The sequence below is a fragment of the Myotis daubentonii genome, chromosome 16 (genome assembly GCF_963259705.1).
Source record: "Myotis daubentonii chromosome 16, mMyoDau2.1, whole genome shotgun sequence".
NCBI lineage: Eukaryota > Metazoa > Chordata > Mammalia > Chiroptera > Vespertilionidae > Myotis > Myotis daubentonii.
Genome location: NC_081855.1, coordinates 25,561,103 through 25,583,431, shown reverse-complemented (window position 1 = coordinate 25,583,431; position 22,329 = coordinate 25,561,103). Strand labels below are relative to the sequence as shown.

At 37.7% G+C, this 22,329-nt stretch overlaps 1 protein-coding gene across 2 annotated transcripts in view; it reads left to right on the top strand.

Moving 5' to 3' along the window:
• NLK (nemo like kinase) overlaps positions 1-22,329 on the top strand; it is a 141,061-nt gene that overhangs the window by 103,442 nt on the left and 15,290 nt on the right. For both annotated transcript variants that reach the window (XR_009449154.1, XM_059669413.1), the window contains exons 4-7: positions 8,507-8,613; positions 10,035-10,120; positions 13,444-13,653; positions 17,331-17,432. Coding sequence is in view for 1 of the 2 variants with exons in the window: in XM_059669413.1 (XP_059525396.1) it covers positions 8,507-8,613; positions 10,035-10,120; positions 13,444-13,653; positions 17,331-17,432 (505 nt within the window). In the remaining variant the exon portion in view is untranslated. The remainder of the gene's footprint in view (positions 1-8,506; positions 8,614-10,034; positions 10,121-13,443; positions 13,654-17,330; positions 17,433-22,329) is intronic.

Here is a 22,329-nt window from a genome sequence, read left to right as displayed (position 1 = left end):
GGAGACCCTCATTAAATTACTCAGAAACAATAATCAGATAGCTGCTGTTCAAGTTAATGGCACCTCTGAGTCCCTGTCAAGAGAGCTTTATTTAATGTGCAACAGACCTGGAGTGATGCAGGTGCCTTTTCAGGCCCTCATTTAATTTAAGCTGCTTTTGTTGGCATGGCAACTAGTTGAGACATCTGGGAGACATTATGCTGGGGATTGAGACTTCAGAGGATTTCTGCTAGAGCAAAGCAGAAACCTTATTATAAAGTGATATGTGTGGCTTCTAAATTTCTGCACCTACATTGTTAAGTCTTCACATTCAGGAATTGTATTTTCCAGAGAAATAAATTTGTAAAAGGTCAGCCTGGTTGTTGACTTGTTTTCTGTGAAGAAAAAACTGCTTTACTTGAGGAGTGAAAAATATATTTTCAACTAAAACTTGACAAAACATAATCTCTGCTGAGTGGCTATTTTAATCCATTTGTAAAAATTACACATTTAAAATATTTCAGTCTGTTATATTTAAAAGATACTAGTAGAGGGGAAAGAATATCTGCACAAAGGTAAACCAAATGATAAGTGTAGCCTGGCCTGTTTGGCTCAGAGGTTGAGCGTCAACCTATGAACCAGGAGGTCACGGTTCAATTCCCAGTCAGGGCACATGCCCTGGTTGTGGGCTCGATCCCCAGTAGAGGGCAAGCAGGAGGCAGCCAATCAGTGATTCTCATCATTGATGTTTCTATCTCTTCCTTTCCCTTCCTCTCTGAAACTAATACAAATACAAATTAAAGACAATTATTTTTAAAATGGTAAAGATAGGCAGGGGCTCTTTGTGGTTTTGCCATAGACTTTCTGGTTAAAATAAGAGTTTATTAACTGACCCCCATTCTTTTCTCACGTAGTCTATCATCTCAAAAAGCAGAGATATGAAAGTAGCACTCTTAAACTCTCCTTTCTTAAATATTATAACAGGAAGTTGAATGAAAGGTTTTTCAAGTTCACTGATCCTGAGGACAGAGACATGGTGATCTAGTCATTTGTGTTTAGCAGAGGGAATACCTGCTGGTTTATATTTTGGGAAATAAGTTTTTTTGTGAGAGAAATTATGCACTGATGTATGTGGTCTTAATGTAGAAGAATTGACTTATCATGCTCTATATTCATTTTGAACACTTTGCTTTTCAATTTTTTGCTATCTGGTAATACTTTGTGTTAGGTTGAACCATATGAAATTATTATTTTTGTTGGTCAAAAGTGGTCCCATATTGTCCATTCAAATCCAGTAGGTCAACAACACCCTGATCTGGAAATAATGTTTTGTAAAAAATGGCAAATGAAATGTAAGCATTTTTTTCTGAAATGATTAATTATTTTTAAAATATCTGGTTAAAACAGGACCATGCCAGCCAGACAATGTTTTCTTTTTTCCCTTTCTTTGAGAATGTAATCACTGTCAGAAGAAAGCATATGACATTATTTTATACTTATTGTCTGTTTTTGGTTCTTGTATCAGTGTGTTTCTTTTATAAATCAAAACAAGATTTTTCCAGTACCAGTACTATGAATGCAACCTGATAACTTGAAAATTAAGGTGTTTTCTCTCTGCTGCTTGCATGCATACCAAGTGTGTCTACTGACAGTAAAGATTCTGGCATCATAAGTTGGCTGCCAGTTTTGTGGATATGGGAGACAGAATAGAATAGAACCTGCTCTTCACTTCAATGCAAGAACTTTTCAATCCTGGAACAAAAAATTGTCAATTAACCCAGCAGACATGACTGACATCCCACAGTGCTTCATACTCTATTTAGGATTTTTTTTCCCTGAAAAAAACCTCAAGTGACAACACAATACAGTGATGGCAGTTGTGAAGTGTTTCTGGTTTTGTTTTGTTGCTTTGTTTTTTCCTTGTGTAATGTTTCTTTGTCTTTGTCCCTTGAGATTCCTGGAACCAACTCAAGAATATTGGTACTTCTGATTAAGGCTTAATGGTACAAATAGAAGTTTTTTTCCTGGCTCTATCCTATGATTAAGATTCTAGTAAGAAATTTTTTTCATTACAGGGTTAATATCCTTAATTTGTAAAGCGCTCTTACAAATAAAAATTATCACCCCAGTAGAAAATTGAGCAAAGGACAAAAACAATTCTCTCTCTCTCTCTCTCTCTCTCTCTCTCTCTCTCTCTCTCTCTCAAACACACACACACTCTTTTCCTTTTTTTCTCTCATACTCATACATTTTTAAGACTTGACTTTTACTCCAAATGAAATGGGAAGCTTTTGCAGAATAGTGACATAATCTGACTTTCATTCTAAAAGATTGCTCTGTGAAATGCATACAGAAATAAGATGAATTGATGAAGGGAAGGAGCCATGGATAAATGTGTGCTAAAACAAATATGGCAAAATAGTAAGGGCAGAATCTAGGTGATGATATGTCACTGTTTAATTCTTTCAAATCTTATGTGTGTTTGAAAATTTTTATAAGAAAAAGTTTTGAACTGTTAAGAAAAATTAAATCTAACCCTGATGATCTATAATAATAAAAGCATAATATGCTAATTAGACCAGACAACCTTCCAGACGAAGCTGGGGTGGCAGGGGCCGAGCCCCTTTCATGAATTTTGTGCATCAGGCCTCTAGTAATATTATAAATTAGCTAATGTGTATCATTTTATAGGATGATTCTAACATTCTGTATTTAACTGTAAGGAAATTCTGCATGCCAAATCTCCTTTCCTCACTAACCTTCATTATGAAAAGAATGTATTTCTTTGAAAAGAATCTGGTTGCCCTGGCCAGTTTGGCTCAGTGGACAGAGTGTTGGCCTGCAGACCAAATGTCCCCAGTTCGATTCCTATCAAGGGCATGTACCTCAATTGCAGACTCTTCCCTGACCCAGGCCCAGGCCTATGCAGAAGGAAACCAATCGATGTGTTTCTCTCACATCCATAGTTCTCTCTGTCTATACCTCTCTCTTCTACTCTCTAAAAATCAATGGAAAAATATCCTCGGGTGAGGATTAAAAATATAAATCAATAAAGGGGAAATTTGATTCTCTAAAAAAAAGAATCTGGTTAATAAAATCTAAGATAAAAATCTTACCTATGAGTGTAAAAGCCATAAAAATTATATTTTCTAAATAATAAAGTGACTTAATTTATAGACAAAACAAAAATGTAACAGTAAAAAAATGTATTCTAGCTGTTATATTCTAGAAATCTAGGGATCATGGGCCAGTGTGGTAACAGTGATCATGGTAAGAAGTGGTCAATTTCCGTGGCTAGATTTTCAAAAGACCAACAGAATTTTCTGTTAAGCAGTCATGTGCCACATAACATGTTTCCTTCAGCAATGTACCACATATATGATGGTGGTCCCATAGGACTATATTGGAGCTGAAAAACTATTGCCAAGTGATGTCATAGCCATCATAATGTCCTAGTGCAACACATTATTCATGTGTTTGTGGTGATGTGATGTAGACCAACCTGCACTGCCAGTCGTTTAAAAGTATAGCATGTGCAATTATTTATAGTACATAATACTTGATAATAAACAATTGTGTTACTGGTATATGTTTTTACTATATTTTTTATCATTGTTTTAGAGTGTATTCTTTCTACTTATAAAAAAAATAATTTTGAAAAGTTGGCCATATTATGCCAGCAGCCTCATACATCTCATGTTTACCATGTCTTTTGATTGCACCATTTTCTCTTGTGCTTGATTTAATATTGTGTTGTTTTATTCATCATGGCCCCTAAACATACAAAATCTGCTAATGTTGCTAGTAACAGACTATGTTGAATTAATGACCTGGATATGAAATAAAAGTGATTCAGGACTACAAAGGTGGAAAATGAGGAAGGTTATTGGTCAGTCAAGCATGCCCCATTCCACCATAGGTATGATCTTGAAGAACAAAGTGATGAAACTGTTGAAGGATCTGCTTCATTGAAGGCATCAAGACTAACAAAAAGTTGAGAGGAGCCTATATCAAACATGGAGAAACTTCTAATGACATAGATTGATGACCAAACACAGAAGCATATCCCTACAAGCCCCATAACAATCATGGCCAAAGCAAAAAGTTTGTTTGCGATGTTGAAAGAAAAGGCTGAACTTGACTACAGTGTTGAATTTACTGCTAACTCTGGGTGGTTTAAGTGATTAAAGAATTGTTATTCATTACATCTTGTCAAAGTGATTGGTGAGTCTGCAAATGCTGATGTGAAGAGAGGTGAAGAATTTTTGAAAATTCTAGATAAGTGATTGAGGAGGAAAATTACTTGCCAGAAGAAATACAGCTTATAAGCAAATCTATGATAGAAAAAAGCAATCAAGCAAACCACCATGGACATAGTTCTGAACCGAGTGACACTTTCTCAAGAAGAGCCTCAGGCAGTCCTTCAGTAGTTATTTTAGAAGACAGTGTTATCAAAGGAGATGACAGCTTCATGCATGTTACTGCCCCTGAAGAGTTTTCAACGAGATACGGTGTGGAATGGGAAATAGTGATATCAATTATTCTGATCAATATAGGTCTATGCCAGTAGTCGGCAAACTGCAGCTTGCGAGCCACATGCGGCTCTTTGGCCCCTTGGGTGTGGCTCTTCCACAAAATACCACATGCGGGCGTGCATGTACAGTGCGATTGAAACTTTGTGGCCCATGCACAGAAGTTGGTATTTTGTGGAAGAGCCACACTCAAGGGGCCAAAGAGCCGCATGTGGCTTGCGAGCCGCAGTTTGCCAACCACTGGTCTAGGCTAATGTGTGTTCATGTCTTTGTTTTAAAAAAAATTAAAAATTTTTAAATAGAAAAGCTTATTCTATATAATATAACCCTAATATGCAAATCGATCAAACCGGTAGGTATTATGTGCACTGACCACCAGGGGCAGATGCTCAATGCAGCAGCTGCCCCCTAGTGGTCAGTGCTCTCCCAGTAAGAAGCAGAGAGCCGGCAGACAGTGAGAAGCAAGAGGTCCCAGACTGCAAGAGGGCACAGGCCGGGCTGAGGGACCCCTCCCTGCCCCAGTGCACGAATGTCATGCACTGGGCCTCTAGTTTAATATAAAGAAAAATATTTTGGTGCAGCTGTACAATGTGTTTGTGTTTTAAGCTAAGTGTTGTTACAATAGAGGTGAAAAGCTTAAAAAATTAAGTTCATAAAGTAAAAAAGTTATAGTAGGCTAAGGTTAATTTATTATTGAAGAAAGAAAAATATTTTTTGGTAAATTTAGTGTAGCCTTAGTGTCCATGATGTCCTAGGCCTTCTCATTGACTCATCACTGACTCACCCAGAGCAGTCCTGCAGCCTCCATGCATGTCCTATGCAGGTGTACCATTTTTTTTATCTTTTATACCAGAGATGGCGAGCCTATGACACGCGTGTCAGAGGTGACACGTGAACTCACTTTTTTGGTTGATTTTTCTTTGTTAAATGGCATTTAAATATATAAAATAAATATCAAAAATATAAGTCTTTGTTTTACTATGGTTGCAAATATCAAAAAATTTCTGTATGTGACACGGCACCAGAGTTAAGTTAGGGTTTTTCAAAATGCTGAGACGCCAAGCTCAAAAGGTTCGCCATCACTGTTTTATACCATATTTTTACTGTACCCTTTCTCTGTTTAAATACACAAATTCTTACCATTGTGTGACAGTTGCCAACAGTATTCAGTACATGCTGTAAAGGTTTGAGGCCTAGGAGCAGTAGGCTATCCCATATAGTCTAGGTATGTAGGAGGCTATTCCATCTAGGTTTGTGTAAGTACCTCCATGATGCTCGCACAAGGACGAAATCGCTTAATAATGCCTTTCTTAGAACGTATCTCCATCAATAAGTGATGCATGATTTCACTTAAATCAAAAAACTCAAAATGGAGAGGAAACCAAGATGGTGGCATAGGTTAACGCCGGAGATTGCTGCCTCGAACAACCACTTCAAAAAACAACTAAAAGACGGAACGGACATCATCCAGAACCACAGGAAGGCTGGCTGAGTGGAAATTCTACAACTAGGAGGAAAGAGAATATCATACCCAGACTCAGAGGAGGCGCAGTGCTGAAGTGAAATACTAAGGTGCGGAGTGCACGCAGAGCGGGCTGGAGGCGGAGGGCGCGGTTGTTGTTTTCAATCGGGAGGGAGTTTCAGACTCTGAGCTCCAGATCCGGGCTAGTCTCTAGGGACCCAGACTCAAATGGGAGAAGCGGGACTGTCTGGCTTCGGTCGGAACTCAAAGGCAGCTTTCTCTCCGAGGTTTGCAGCAGTTGCTGGGACTCTGTGAGGCAGAGCCCCTAGGGATGGGACTGAGAGCAGCCATAACTGCTCGCTCCGGCCTGCCCTGTAGATCCCCGGGGACCCGCCCTGCCCAAGCCCTGCGCAGAACCATTTGCCAGATAGCCTCAGGCAAACACTAGATTAGCACCGCCCTAGAGATCCAGCACAGAAGCTCTCCCACTGCAGACACAGCTGACTCTCATAGCCAGTTGGCCTGGAGGCCAAATCACCCCCAGTATTGCCGACAACAATCAAGACTTAACTACAACAAGACTGCGCACAAAGACCACTAGGGGGTGCACCAAGAAAGCATAAAAAATGCGGAGACAAAGAAACAGGACAAAACTGTCAATGGAGGATATTGAGTTCAGAACCACACTTTTAAGGTCTCTTAAGAACTGTCTAGAAGCCGCCGATAAATGTAGTGAGATCCTCAAGAAATCTAATGAGACCCTCAATGTTATGATAAAGAACCAACTAGAAATTAAGCATACACGGACTGAAATAACGAATACTATACAGACTCCCAACAGCAGACCAGAGGAGCGCAAGAATCAAGGCAAAGATTTGAAATGTGAAGAAGCAAAAAACACCCAACCAGAAAAGCAAAATGAAAAAAGAACCCGAAAATACAAAGATAGTGTAAGGAGCCTCTGGGACAACTTCAAGCGTACCAACATCAGAATTATAGGGGTGCCAGAAGAAGAGAGAGAGCAAGATATTGAAAACCTATTCGAAGAAATAATGACAGAAAACTTCCCCCACCTGGTGAAAGAAATAGACTTACAGGTCCAGGAAGCGCAGAGAACCCCAAACAAAAGGAATCCAAAGAGGACCACACCAAGACACATCATAATTAAAATGCCAAGAGCAAAAGACAAAGAGAGAATCTTAAAAGCAGCAAGATAAAGAAACTCAGTTACCTACAAGGGAATACCCATACGACTGTCAGCTGATTTCTCAACAGAAACTTTGCAGGCCAGAAGGGAATGGCAAGAAATATTCAAAGTGATGAATACCAAGAACCTACAACCAAGATTACTTTATCCAGCAAAGCTATCATTCAGAACAGAAGGTCAGATAAAGAACTTCACAGATAAGGAAAAGCTAAAGGAGTTCATCACCACCAAACCAGTATTATATGAAATGCTGAAAGGTATCCTTTAAGAAGAGGAAGAAGAAGAAAAAGGTAAAGATACAAATTATGAACAACAAACATGCATCTATCAACAAGTGAATCTAAGAATCAAGTGAATAAATAATCTGGTGATCATAATAGAATCAGGGACATAGAAAGGGAATGGACTGACTATTCTTGGGGGGGGAAAGGGGTGTGGGAGATGCGGGAAGAGACTGGACAAAAATCGTGCACCTATGGATGAGGACAGTGGGTGGGGAGTGAGGGTGGAGGGTGGGGTGGGAACTGGGAGAAGGGGAGTTATGGGGGGGAAAAGAGGAACAAATGTAATAATCTGAACAATAAAGATTTAATTTAAAAAAAAATTAAAAAAAAACAAAACTCAAAATGAGTTCTCAACTGCAGGCAGGCTAAGACATGAATCTGTTCTGTTCTAGATATACCAAAAGACCTTACCTTTGCAAGAGCTCTGAATTCCACCTCCATTGCTCCACAGGCCCCCACCTTGGATCATCTGCTGTGTGTTCATTGAGCAAAACCCTGAGAATATAACAGAATATAAAGCATGGGAAGCTTAAATTTTAATAAGGAAGATATAAATATATAAAAATTAAATAAGAGACTTTGTTGAGATTACATGACAACTTCAATTTGAACTAACCATTTTACACATTTTTAGGAGTACTATACTTAACAGTTGATAAGTAGGTCATCATCTTTTCCATTGGTGCCATGGTGACCTAGGGTGAGACCACCGACTCTCTCGTTTGAAATAGAGTCTAAGTCTGGTCTTCACACTCTTCCTGGCCTGGCTATCATTTAAAATGTTTACTCTTATTTTTCTCTTTTATAATGCTGATTATAGGGAAGTCACTTGGTGGTTCTGCTAACTTTTAAACAGTAAATTCTTAAAATTTTGCAATGTCTTCTGAGGGCTGGGTTCTCACCTCTATTATGCTGTCTAGAAGCTTTCTTTTCCTACGCTTTTACTAGCCTTAAAAATAGAAGTTCTTCTTTTGACTTGGAGCCCACTTTGAGGGCATTGGGGGCTGAATTCTCTGAACTCTCCTTAACTTAATGCCTCAAGATATGTTGTCACAGAATTGATGCAGAGTGACCTACATAAAATTATCGTGTCTCCTCAACCACTCAGCTCAGATCATGTCAAAGTTTTTCTTTATCAGATTTTGCGAGGTAAGATTTTCTTCATGAAGAAAAAGATAGTGTCACTGTAAATGAAATGTTTTACCTTTCATTTGAACTTTAACTAATCTGACTTCCCAAGGCTTTCTTTTTTCCTAAATACTTTTTTTCTTTTGACCAAGGTATATTTAGTAATCTCTATACTTGATATTAAGTAAGAGGCTTTTAAGGATAGCCAAATGGTTTTTAGTTTTAGTGATGGAATAGAGTGTCCTAATTTATTAGGCAGTTGAGTAGGTCAATATATACAGGTGAATAACCAGGATGGTTTGTTAAGCAGCAGTGGTTTAGTAGGAGATGACTACTGATAAATTGAAAAGTCACTGTGTGTTCCCTATGGATGTCGTCCTTTCTTCAAGCCAGTATTAGGTGGTCCTGATCAGTGTTGGCTGAGTCCAACTCTAGGAAAACAAAATGATTATTAAAGTGAAAGCATGGAGGAGACTGATAGAAACAGCCAGCTAAATAATTCTCCATTCTGGCTTATTAAAGAGCAAGGACTTGATAGAGAAGTGATTTGGGCTGACAGTGTTGGAATTTTCTCTGGCCATCAGGTGTGTCCTTCAGAATTTTTGCTATTACAAATTGAGAATTGTTTAAAGCTGACACAGCTTTCTGATCTAGAAAAATACTCCCCCACCTCCCACTGTCAAGATTCATAGAATTAAGACATTCTTTATAAAGATTGAAAAGCATCAGCCAAAAGGATGAAAACATATGCACAATATTAAAACTATTTTCTACTTTAATCACAATATTAAAACCTTCTGTAGTTGTGTGTTGCTATTCAGCAGTGGGGGGAGAGGGGAGATATTGGATCTTTGTTATACTTGTAAAAAATGTGATTTGCTGTATTTTACTCAAAGGACAGCCTTAAAGCTATGACCTTTGTCTGGCAGTGCTAAAGCTCCCTGTCTTTTAAAGTGTAGTTAATTACCCTCTGGATTCTCCGAGGTAGAAAATACTGCCAACAAACATGAGCAAGTTTCTGAATTTTGTTGCATCCGTCCTGGGAAAGACTCCCTGTTGGCTGATGGGAAGTATTTTGTTGGAGCATGCTCGGAATCACAGGTTGGGGGTCATTAATAGCAGAGCTCCAGTAGCCACACTTATGAGTAACTTAAGGATATTGGTCAGCATTAAGGCCAGAAAAGCTTATCTATCCACAAAACTAAATAATCTTTTAAATTATCTCTAGATTATGTAAACCTTTGATGACACTTTATTTTACTGTAGCAAAATTATATATTTTTTTGAGCTAAGACTAAGTAAAGCTTTTTAATCATGATCACTAAGCATTTAGTTAGGGAACCATTTAAAATCCTGTATTCTCTGTTTCTATGGTTTTCCCCAGATCAGTGGTTGAGTAAAAGGAATTAAATATCTGCAATTAAATCTGCTTGTTATTTCAGGTTTGAAATATCTTCATTCAGCTGGCATTTTACATCGAGACATTAAGCCAGGGAATCTCCTTGTGAACAGCAACTGTGTTCTAAAGGTAGCTTTTCCATTTATTTAAATATCTGAGAAAAAATCAGAATGTCAAGGCAGGTTTAAGAAAAACACGTTTTTCTGAAAGAAATCCTTATTTTTATTTTCATCACTTAACCAAAAATTAAAGAACCCAGTTTTCTCTAGTGATATCACTAGTCATGGCCATAGTAACTAATTTATAGTATTGCCTCATGGTTTCTTCATGATATTTTGCATATGTTTTAGAAAACCTGAAATTGGAATTACAGTGGGACTAAAAAACAATAATAGAGGTGATTTCTTTTCAGATTATTCCATTATTAAAGGAAGTATATATCGGAGGAAATATCGAAATACCAGTAAGGTTCTATTTATATGAAAATGAAGTATGACTTTTTTAAGAAGACTGTGTTTTTACACAGCTAACATTTTTTTATATGCTGTTAGAGGTAGCAAAGTAGGAAAGTGGAAACATTTAAAAGCGAAAATACTAAGCTAGAAAGGGGTCAAGTATTTATTAATATACCGTATTCTCTTCTGAAGGAGAATTGATTATGGGATTAATTATGGTAGCCCCAAATTTTCATATGTTAATTTCAGTTTTACTTATCACCCCTCCCCCTTGTCTTTTGTTAGAATGACTCACAAAACCCACATATGTTAATTTCCCCACCACTAATAGAGATATATATTAGCAAAACTCCTAAAAAGCGAGAGATCCACCATATTTTTCCCCATCATAGGAATTACAGATAAGGGCCTTCCTGGAACTGTGTCATCTCTGTGTGAGAAAATTAAAATTCCTCTTATTTTATGAGTAACTACAGTATTTATGGTGCTTCACCTACAATAAATGTAAAATCTTAACATTTTAGCTGATATATATGAAAAAGAAAATTTTTAAAAATGTTTTCTACTTGAATCAACAGAGGGGAGATGGGTGAAAAAGGTGAAGGGTATTAAGAGGTACAGATTCCCAAGTTAAAAATAAAAGTAATCCAGACTGTCATTATTGTTTAGCGTGTTGGTAGATAAACTAAATATTAAAACCAATATATAAATGAATTTCACTTTTTATTTAAGTGCTATCTTTCAGCTGTAGGCCAGTTTTCTTTAAAAGCTGGTGTGTTATGCTGCTTTTGAATAAAAATTTTCCCTTCATACAGTTTCCAGAACTTTGTTCCTGTTTTGACCCTGGAAAGCTTAAAAACGTATTTTTCATATTTTCTCTGAAACCAGCTAATGTTGTAGTTTAGTCCTTTGTTTCCACAAAGAAATTAATTATCCCCAAAATCTCTTGAAGTAAATATTCCATCATAGGTCATTGGTTCATTCCCCTGCCACCTATCCCCATAACCCATATCATTTAAAACCTTATAGTCAGGAATTCTTGGTTCTATTCAGATCAAATCAGTTTTATGACAACTTAGCCAGTTTCTTATTTCAGTTTCTGTTGGGAGAACTTCACAAAGCATTTTGTGTTGACTCTGTCATGCTTGATGCCATTAACTGCTTGAGGTTCATTTTCTAAATTGTGGCGTTGTAACCTCTGGCTACATGAATAAGTAACTAAAGGAAAATGTCGTTTATGAATAAACAACACAAATTAAAATTTTTCTCTGCTCCCTTGACTTCTCTCAGTGGCCTACTTTTAAAAGCCAGAGTAGAATGCAGGCTCTCTCTTCTCAAATGTACAAATTCATCAATAATATTATGGTAAAATATTTCTTTTATTTTTTAAAAGATTTTTTTTATTGATTTTTAGAGAGAGAGGAAGGGAGAGGAAGAAAAGAGAGAGAACGATGTGAAAGTGAAATGTGAGAGCAAAACATTGATTGACTGCCTCTTGCACACCCTCTACTGGGGAGCAAGTCTGAAACCCTGACATGTGCCCTGACCAGGAATCGAACTGGCCACCTCTCAGTGCACAGGACAACACCCAACCAACTGAGCCACACTGGCTAGGGCTCCAGACTGATGTTTTTAACAAAAGACTTGCTTTATAACAGAAAACAGTTTTGGGTGGGTGGGTGGATGGGTGGGTGGGTGGGTGGGATGTTTGTTTTTTAAATATAAATACAAGAAAGATATAGGAAAGTGGAGATATGTGTTTTGTTTTGCTTTTTAAAATATGCTAAAAATTCATGGCCAAGTAATAGAGTTTTAAAAATTAGTGTCACTAGCCTGTGGTAGTATTTGAATATCCCCATATACAAACAGGAATTCATTTGATGGGACCAGACATAATAAATTGAAGACAGAAAGAGGATTGTCAAAAATTAGGTGTAAAATTTGTTTCCTTTGAAGTAGTGGTATTTTATTTTTTCAAATAAAATCATATGCAAGGACCTCAATGTAGAAAACAGACAAAAAGTGTTATTTTGTCATTTATAATATTGACTCGTAAATTAATCAATGAGAACACTGTCGCTTAGATGGCCGTTACTCTCTTATCCTCAGTGCTCCCAGTGTTTATTTTGGTTGCCCGGTATCAAGAAAATCTTCATTTCTAAAAGTAAGCAGAAGTTGCCGGCACTGCAACTGTTTATTAACAGCTCACCTTGCAATCTCTTTTTAGTTAAAAAAGAAAAACCAAAAAAAGATTTATTTTTAGGTCTACATATTTATTAACCAGTCTTTCTCATTTAATGTTGTGTCTCCAGGTTCTAGCATACTGCCTAAAACATACAGGCACTCAATTAAATATTTATGGCATGAAGAAACGAATGAATCTAGCAGCACTGGTATTACACAGTTTACTACATTTTGACATTTTTACACATCTGAGTGTGAATTAGTCTTTTAAATAAAGATACACATGAAGTTTAGGTACAGTGGTTATGGAACTCCTGAAATACCTCCTGCGAGCTATATTTAGCAGGATTCAATTGGAAACCTATAGCTTTAAAGAAATTTTGCTATATATATTTCCATAAAGATAATGAACATAGCTCAGGAAGTCTTCAGGTTATACTTTTTTAAAATAATATCTTTCTCGATAAGCCAGCCTTGAAAATAGATAATAACTTAGTTTCTATATTAAACCTAGAAAAACGCACTCAGCTGTTTTTTGTTTTTTGTTTTGGTTGCTATCAATTGAAAACATTAAAGGTGAGAAGCATATTTTTAAGAGACATCATTTTATATAAAAATATGGAAGTTTGAGAATTTTCCCTCTTTTCCAAATACAGGGTAAGGTCAAATTATATATTGACACATATATTCTCTATCTATATCATTGAAAACTTTTCAAAGTTCAAAGATCTATCAGGATTTTGTTTTTTTGTTGTTTTGTTGTATTTTACCTTTTGTCTGTTTGACAATATTTTGAAAATCTTTTCTATTTAGATTTGTGATTTTGGATTGGCCAGAGTGGAAGAATTAGATGAATCTCGTCATATGACTCAGGAAGTTGTTACTCAGTATTATCGGGCTCCGGAAATCCTGATGGGCAGCCGTCATTACAGCAATGCTATTGACATCTGGTCTGTCGGATGTATCTTTGCAGAACTACTAGGACGAAGAATACTGTTTCAGGCACAGAGTCCCATTCAGCAGGTATGATATCACTTTAGGCTTTAGAAACTTCCAATTCTATTAACAGACTTAAAGGGAAAACTATCTTGCATATATGTCTTTGGGCTTGTTCATTGTACTGCCTAAATTGCTTTTAGCAAATTCAGGTTCACTCACAATTCAGAAAGTTATGAGGTTGCAGATTACAGAGAGACTCATTTTATAACTTACGGGCCTATTAGAGGGAGGGTTCACTTTATTGCATGCACTGGTGCATAGCAGCAGCCTGTATAACAATTTGCACGGGTATAATCTTCAGTTGTTGGAGGGCCTCTGTTCTTTTTGGCTGACTTGGTCTGACTTGAAAATGTATTTGGTGGCTTAATGTACTTAGACTTTATGCTTAGAACATAAATTTTGAGTGCTGGTTTCTTTAAATCTAAACATTTAGACACATTTCTAACCTTTATTATTGGGCTAAAATATTTCTATATGGCAGAGAACATCAGGAGGTGATTAAAATGTAGCTTTGGGACACCATAATGCTTTCATTGTCTGCCTTTATAGCTAATTCATTACTACACATATTTTCTTGGGATAATTTCTAGTTATTTTTTATTCATAAATATTAACAGTATTATTTGCTTGAGAACAATGTAACAATGATGAGCTTAGGCTGTGGAATCAAATCGGTGGGTTCAGATATTAGCTCTGTCCCCTAACTATCTATTAAATATTGGCCAGGTTAAACTGTTCTGAGGATCATTATACTGATTAAATGAAATAGTAAAGCTGAAAATAAGGTCTGGCATACAGTAAGCACTCAAGAAATATAATGGTGGTGGTATGCCAGGATGCTAGGATTGTAGCAGTAAATAAGACAGTTCCTGCCTTTGTGAAACTTTCACATAATACAGAAATTAAATAAGTATATAAATATATATAATCCCAAGTAATGATAAATTCTATGAAGAAAAATTAAACCAGCCCTAGCCGGTTTGGCTCAGTGGATAGAGCATTGGCCTGCGGACCAAAGGGTCCCAGGTTCTATTCTGGTCAAGGGCATATACCTGGGTTGCAGGCTCCTCCTTGCTCCTCGGCCCTGGCCCTGATCAGGTGTGTGCAAGAGGCAACCAATCGATGTGTTTCTCTCAAATCCATGTTTCTCTCTCTCCTACACTCTCTCTAAAAGATCAGTGGAGCCCTGGCCGGTTTGGCTCAGTGGATAGAGCGTCGGCCTGTGGACTAAAAGGTCCCGGGTTCGATTCTGGTCAAGGGTACATGCCTGGATTGCGGGCTCAATCCCCAGTGGAGGGCGTGCAGGAGGCAGCCAGTCAGTGGTTCTCTCTCATCATTGATGTTTCCATCTCTCTCGCCCTCTCCCTTCCTCTCTAAAATCAATAAAATATATATATATATATAAATAAAAATAAAATCAATGGGAAAATATCCTCAGGTGAGGACTGACAAAAAATTAAACCAGGTCGAGATAGAAAATGCCGATGGAGCAGAGCAGTACTAAAGAATTCTCTGAGGGAATAACATTGAGGAGTCACCCAAGTGAAATGAGGAGCAAGGTCCTGGGAAAGAGTGTTCCAGGAAAAGGGACACCAGCATAATAAAGCTTCTGAGGCAGGAGCAGGTGTGGCACGTGGGAGGCATGCTCAAGGAAGAGCACGTAGGAGCTGAGGTCAGAGAGAGAGAGGAGCCTGGCCGTGGCACCCTGATGAGGCTTTGGATTTTTATTCTGTGCAAAGTGTGATGGGAAACGATGTGAAGATTTTGAGCAAGGGTGTGTTAAAATTTGATTGATTACCCTGACTACTGTGTACCTTTGTAAATAATTCATGTACTTAACCAAAAATGGAATCTTTTTTTTAATTCTCTTTCTGCAAAGAGTTGTTAACTGATACATTAGAAACTACATATGCTATGATCAACATTTGAATTTATTTCTCTGCTATGTATTCAAAGTCCATTTTTTAAGGTTTACATCTTAAAAATTGATACTAGTAACAAAAAACTTATATCTAATTTAATGTTAGGTACTATTGACAGTATCCATTCAATATTTTTGGAAAATAGAGTTTAATAGACTTCCCTGTAAGACTATCATTATATTTGGACATGAGGAGCTGCCATACAGAAAAGCTTAAGTAATATGTTAAACAAGGATCTTGCCAGGTCGTGGGTTGCTTCTGAAAAGAATATTTAAAGGGCCCTAACCAGTTTGGCTCAGTGGCTAGAGCGTCGGCCTGCGGACTGAAAGGTCCCAGGTTCGATTCTGGTCAAGGGCATATATACCTTGGTTGCAGGCACATCCCCAGTACGGGATGTGCAGGAGGCAGCTGGTTGCTGTTTCTCTCTTATTGATGTTTCTAACTCTCTATCCCTCTCCCTTCCTCTCTGTAAAAAAATCAATAAAATATATTTTTTTAAAAAAGGATATTTAAAGGGAAGTGTAAAGCAACTGGGATGGGATGCAGATTATCTCATTTTCTAGAGAAATACATAGGTCTTGAGTTTGCCGGTGTGACATAGCCACTGAAGGAGAACTCTATCTATCATCAGTGTATTATGGAGTGAAATATTCAGGCCTAAAGTGGAAAAAGAGTCTAATTTCTAAATGGAAGTAGTTATTTTCTGTAGCATTTTCTTTGCATTTTTTGAGAAATAACTAGCCTAGGTTTTGCAATACCAGCAGACTTCATAAAAATGTTTTTCATCCATGGATCTGACCCATTTTAGACAATTTTCTGAATGGATCCATTTGTTTTCATGAGCCAGTCATTTCCTTCTGCCTTTAAGGGTAGTTGTCAGAGGTCCAAAAGTACCACCAACACACTTTTCCCAAAAAGCTTTGCATAGAGATCTTTACTTGTGTGGAAAACAAGCTACGTAGATGTCTCCATTATCCTGGAGGGCAGTGATACTGATGGTACCCCACAGTTCAGATAAGTGCAGAAGGAAATAGTGCTTTCCATTTTGAAGGAATTCGAATGAAATGTTATTGCTAATTAGGCTGTGAAATTAGAACAGTTGTAGCACTACAGAAAATTATGGAAGTGCTTTGGTACGTACAAAGGCTTGTTTGTGAGAAGACAGTTTTTATTGGTCTCTTTTATTGTGCCCAGTTAACTAAATGAGGCCTTATTCCACGTCATAGTTAGATTCTAAGTACCACAGTTTCCTGTCAGTGTAAGAGATTTCTAGCATAATAAGAATATAAAGTAACTGGCTCAAACATTGATGGCTTAGCTTTAATTTCAGGTGTGAATGTTCTAAGTATTTACTAAATCTCAGCTGCCTGATCTGTGGATTAGCTCCTTGATAAGCCTGAGTCCATGTGAAACATCAGAATCTATTCATTAACGTTTGAAAATAATAGTCATTAGCCATCAGCCAAAGAGCAGTTCACCTGTGCAAGGATCATAACTGCTGTGGTATCAAGACAGGGCAGGTAGAAGCAGACTCCTAAATTACTATAGCTGCAGAAGGCTATGTTTGCCAAAACATGTTTTCTATAAACCTGTTATATAGGTCCCTAATAAACATTTTTCTGGGTGTTTTTTTTTAATAGTCCAAAAAGTGAAAATAGGAGCTCCTATTAGTTAATCTGGAATTTGTCTTAGGTTTATTTCCCCAAAATTTCCTTCTCATCACTAATAAAAAGTTGTTTTCATGAGCTTACTATCCATGTATTTCATGTTTCCTTGTAGTTGGATTTGATCACGGATCTCTTGGGCACACCATCACTGGAAGCAATGAGGACGGCTTGTGAAGGCGCTAAGGCACACATACTCAGGGGTCCTCATAAACAGGTAAAAGGAGAAGGAAGGGATCTGTATTTGGTAACCCTCTCTTTGGGCAGGATTTTCCTCCCAACAGAATAATGAAGTGAGATTTTTTTTTTTTTAATCCTCACCTGAGGATATTTTTTTCCATTGACTTTTTTAGAGAGAGGGGTCAGGAGGTAGAGGAGGGGGAGAGTGCAAGAGAGAGAAACGTTGACATCAATAGGTTGCCTCCCACACATGCCCCAAGAAGAGCCAGGGAGGAACCGAACCTATAACCGAGGTACGTGCCCTTGGCTGGGAATCGAAATCGGGACGTTTTGGTCCACAGGCTGATGTTCTCTAGCCACTGAGCCAAACCAGTCAGGGCAGAAGTAAGAATTTTTAAACAAAAGCATTACGTGTAGCCCTGCTTGGTGTGGTTCAGTTGGTTAGGCGTCATACCATGCAGTGAAAGTTTGGTGGTTCAATTCCAGGTCAGGGCACATGCCCAGGTTCTGGGCTAGATCTCCAGTAGGGGGCAGGCAGGAGGCACTGATCAGTGTTCCACTCACATCAGTTTTTCTCTCTCCTCCTCTCCCTTTCTCTCTCTAAAATCAATTTTTAAAAAACAACCATATCACTTGTAAGTTTTATTTATCCTGTATGTCATTTGTCTGTAAGAAAGAAAATGTTAGATCCAATAAAATACAGTAATTCCTAATGCTGTAGGAGAAAGGAATTGCTTTGTAGTGCCCTTGCTAATAAATGACCCCTGGTATTTTTGTGTTTTGGTCTTTTGATATGTCTGGTAAAAGTTCCTAGGGGTGGATCTTTAACCTCAGTGCCATAACCTAATACATATATATCAGGATGTCCTTTCCAAGTACTGAACCAAAATACCTAGTATCTCTTAATGCAGCTGTGAACGTGAAGCTGTTTCTGTTGCACTCTTGCACTGACACACAAGCAGATGCGAGTGTTGTTAGAAACGAAGTATGAAGAGAGAGTGCCAGATTTACACTGATTGATATTACTTGCACCCAGCCAAGTCCTTGCTGAGAAAGACTAGATGTTTTTTTATCTCCATCCTATTGATTTAGAAGCATTTTTCCTAATCTTCTTTGGACAAACAGCTTAATGACATGAAGAGTGAATAAATGGAATACTTTTCCTAGGGACAACAAACTGAAACAGAAGAGAGAAGGCTTCAACAGGAAGACTCGGCAACTAATTGTCCTGGGCTTTGCCTGGGTTTCTCTTAAATTGAGCATTTGGAAGATCTGATTGATTTAAGTGACCAAATGACAGACGGAGTTTGACACTCCTTCTCTCAAATTAGCCAGACCTTTGATCAAGGCCTTACCTTTTCCTTGCAGTTCCCTCTCTGTGGGTCTAGTGTGACTCCAGAGCATCCATTTGCACAGGCACAAAGACAATGAGTAAAGTGTGTTACGTCCTAAAACCAGCCCGAACCAGTAAATAGGGTTGTAGATGCTGGTATTTTAAATAGCCCCTGCCTGGTGCGTTCTCCCTCACCTGTCCCTCTGGGAGCACAAGAGCACACCTGCTCCTTCCCCCTCCCCTGTGCCTTCCCCCAGGTGCATTCCCTCTCCCTCTCCCTCCCCTCTCCTAAGCTCCAAGTGCCCTTCTTTTGCCTCTGAAGCCCTGTTTCTGAGCCTACACAGCCCAGCCAGCTCACTTCTCCTGCCTCTGTAATTCTCTAAGTAAACTATAACATAATTTGAGGCCCTAATTTCTTTAGAAGAGAAAGTCTTAACCTACAGGAAGGTTCCAAGTTAATAGAACTAAAAAGATCTATTATGTTTTAGATATTGGCCAATATCAGGAATATTAAACTATTGTATCAATACCTCATGGTAAATGTGTCCTTGGAAACAGCAAAATAATTTTCCTGTTTTACTGACCTCTTTAGGTCAGATTTTAACTATTGCTAGTGGTTGCCAGTTAATTCATCCTGTATGTCAAAGAGTTACTAAACAGCAACCAAGAGAGCCAGACTTCCTAAAGAGTTTCCTGCCTGCTACCTGCAACAGCTCGAAAATGTAACTTACGGCACCAAAAGTCACTTTGCACTCCTTTGAGAATTCCTGACAAATGAGTCCTTTTTGTACTACTGATTTTAAAAATCTGTTAGTTGTAAAAACCTGGAACTTTAAATTAAATAAAAAATAGTAAATGTCATCATTATTTCAAACAAAGGGTGGAAGAAAGGAAAATGTAATTAACTAGTTAAATGGGTTAAGATGTTTAGCAGAATTCTTACACATTTTTACATGAATTGGCTTCATAACAGTAATGCCTCTTAGAGTTTGACACTTTGCTTATCACTAAGTTTTAGTGATGGCCTTAAGAGAGCACCATGGTAAAAGTTGGGATGGCTCTGGCTAGTCTTGAGATGAAAATATTTTCATTTTGAAGAGAAGACTGTGGAGTAAAAACTAATTAGGAGACCATTTCTGGAGACCATTTCTGCTCAAAAGTTAGATATGCTTTTCACGGGTCTTTAGAGGACTTTTAACCAGTGCTGGAAAGGGCCTCTTTAGGCAAGTGTTCATGATCTTTGAACATTAGCACAGGTAGATTTGAATAGAGTAAGTTATACCTACCATATATATAATTGAATGTAAATTAACTTAGCATAGTACTTGGTACCATTTTTCCCCCAGTATGGAAATTCAGTTTATCTACATTTCCTAGTTGATCTTTATATTACCACTGCTCTCGAGAGAAGTTAACCAACCCTTGAAGCTCTCTAGTTAAGCCATTAGTCAAATTCTGCCCCTTCCCTTCCCATTCCCTACTCCTTCCCTTACACCATGATGCATGTCTTATATGCCTATTGTTAGCCCAATAGCAGCTGCTTGAAGGTATCTCCATTCATGTTATAGCTATTTAGAGCTGACATTGGAAGACACATACACACCCACACACAAATAAATTTGTTATGTAGCTACTTAGATTTTTTTTTTAATTAATTTGGTCCCCAATCCAATATATGCAATATAGCTTGTGTGCTTTTGTACATCATGATGATTCTGCAAAGGGCATTGTGCATATCTCAGTGCTCTGTTTGTTTCTTTAGACTGTAGTGACTAGGAGTGCAGGCTGTGATGTCAGTGTCAGGCTTACCACATCACACAGGATGTTGAATGATGTCCCAGGAGTTGTACACTACAGTTTTCAGACAGACTATATATGACTCCCGACTCTACCAGTAACTCACTTTGTGACATTAGGCAAATTACTTAACCTTCATGTGCCTCAGTTCATTCATCTGTAAAATGTGAACAAAAATGGTTCCTACCTCATTAAATTGTTATAATTTAAAGAAATAGTGGGTGCAAGGAGAAAATATAATAGTGTCTGGCATTCTAAACACTTAATATATATTAAAAATTAAAGTTTTGATAGTATAAAGATCAACTAGGAAAATAATAGCTATAGCTTGTGATTTTTTTTTTTAAATAACATGATCACATGGAGCTTATCCCAGGAATGCAAAGATGTTCACCTTAATTAATACCTTAAGTCCTCAAAACACTATAATGTGACATTTATTATTCCTTTTTGCAGATGGGAAATGGAGGATTTTAGAGGTTAAATAATATGCTTAAGTTCATAAATCAAATCTCAAAAATAGATTCCTCTAATTTTATATTTTTATTTTTTAATATATTTTATCGATTTTAGAGAGGAAAGGAGCCGGGGAGAGAGAAACATCAGTGATGAGAAAGAATCCTCTATTGGCTGCCTCCTGCACGTTCCTCACTGAGCCCACAACCCAAGCATGTGCCCTTGGCCGGAATCGAACCCGGGATCCCTCAGTCTGCAGGCTGACACTCTATCCATTGAGCCAAACCAGCCAGGGCAGATTCCTCTAATTTTAAAACCTATGTTCTTAGCCAGTCATGACCTGGCACGTATATCTTCACAGCCGATTCTTTTAAAATCTCACTTGTTTATATGCAAGTAATATGTGAGTACATGTCAAATAAAAATTTTACAGAGAGTTAGTCATCCTTAGCTACCCCCCCCCCACACCATCCCAGTGTCCTTTGGATTAATTTGAAAATAGCTTTCCAGACATATTTTTCTATGCATTTATGTACATATATTTGTACAAACAGAAATATGTACTATTGTTCATTGGGACTTTTTGAAAAATATATACAGGAGAACCTAATTATCTTTTTAAAGTCACAAAGTACTGCCTCAGGTTCATTTACTTGTGTTGATTGATTAATATGTATATTTCCATGTTGTGTAACAGTCAGGACTCTTTCCAGTGAAACTCAGTTAAAACCGGCTTAAGCAATAAAAGGAACTTCCTGGCTCAATATAACTGAAAAGTCTTGGGCTACAGCTGACTTCAGGCCCTGCTGGATTCAGATAGTCAAGTGATGTTCCATACCAGGAATCTGACTCTCTTTTCCTCTCTGTTTTTCTGTGTGTTGGCTTCATTTTCAGACAATCTTACCCTCATATGTTTGTAAAAATGGACCCAGTAGTCCCAGCCTATGTTCTACTAGCATATCAGTCATTTGGGAAAGAGCTTTCCCAAATAGATCCAGAAACAATATTTGGAAATTCTCTGATTTAGTTAGGAATGTGTTTGGTTATAAGTAATAGAAAATCTTGTTTACAGTGGTTCAAAGAAATAGTTCATTTTTTTCCTCATCAAGTCCAGAGGTAGACAGTCTAAAACTGATATAGCAGCTCAATTATGTCATCAAGGATCTAGTTTTTTTCTTTCTCCTCTGCCGTTTTTAGAATGTTGACTTCGTACTCTCACTTATCGCCTCAGGATCACAAAATAGCTGTAGCTTTTCCAGAAATCATATCCTCTTTTATTTTTTTTTAATATATTTTATTGATTTTTTACAGAGAGGAAGGGAGAGGGGTAGAGAGTTAGAAACATCCA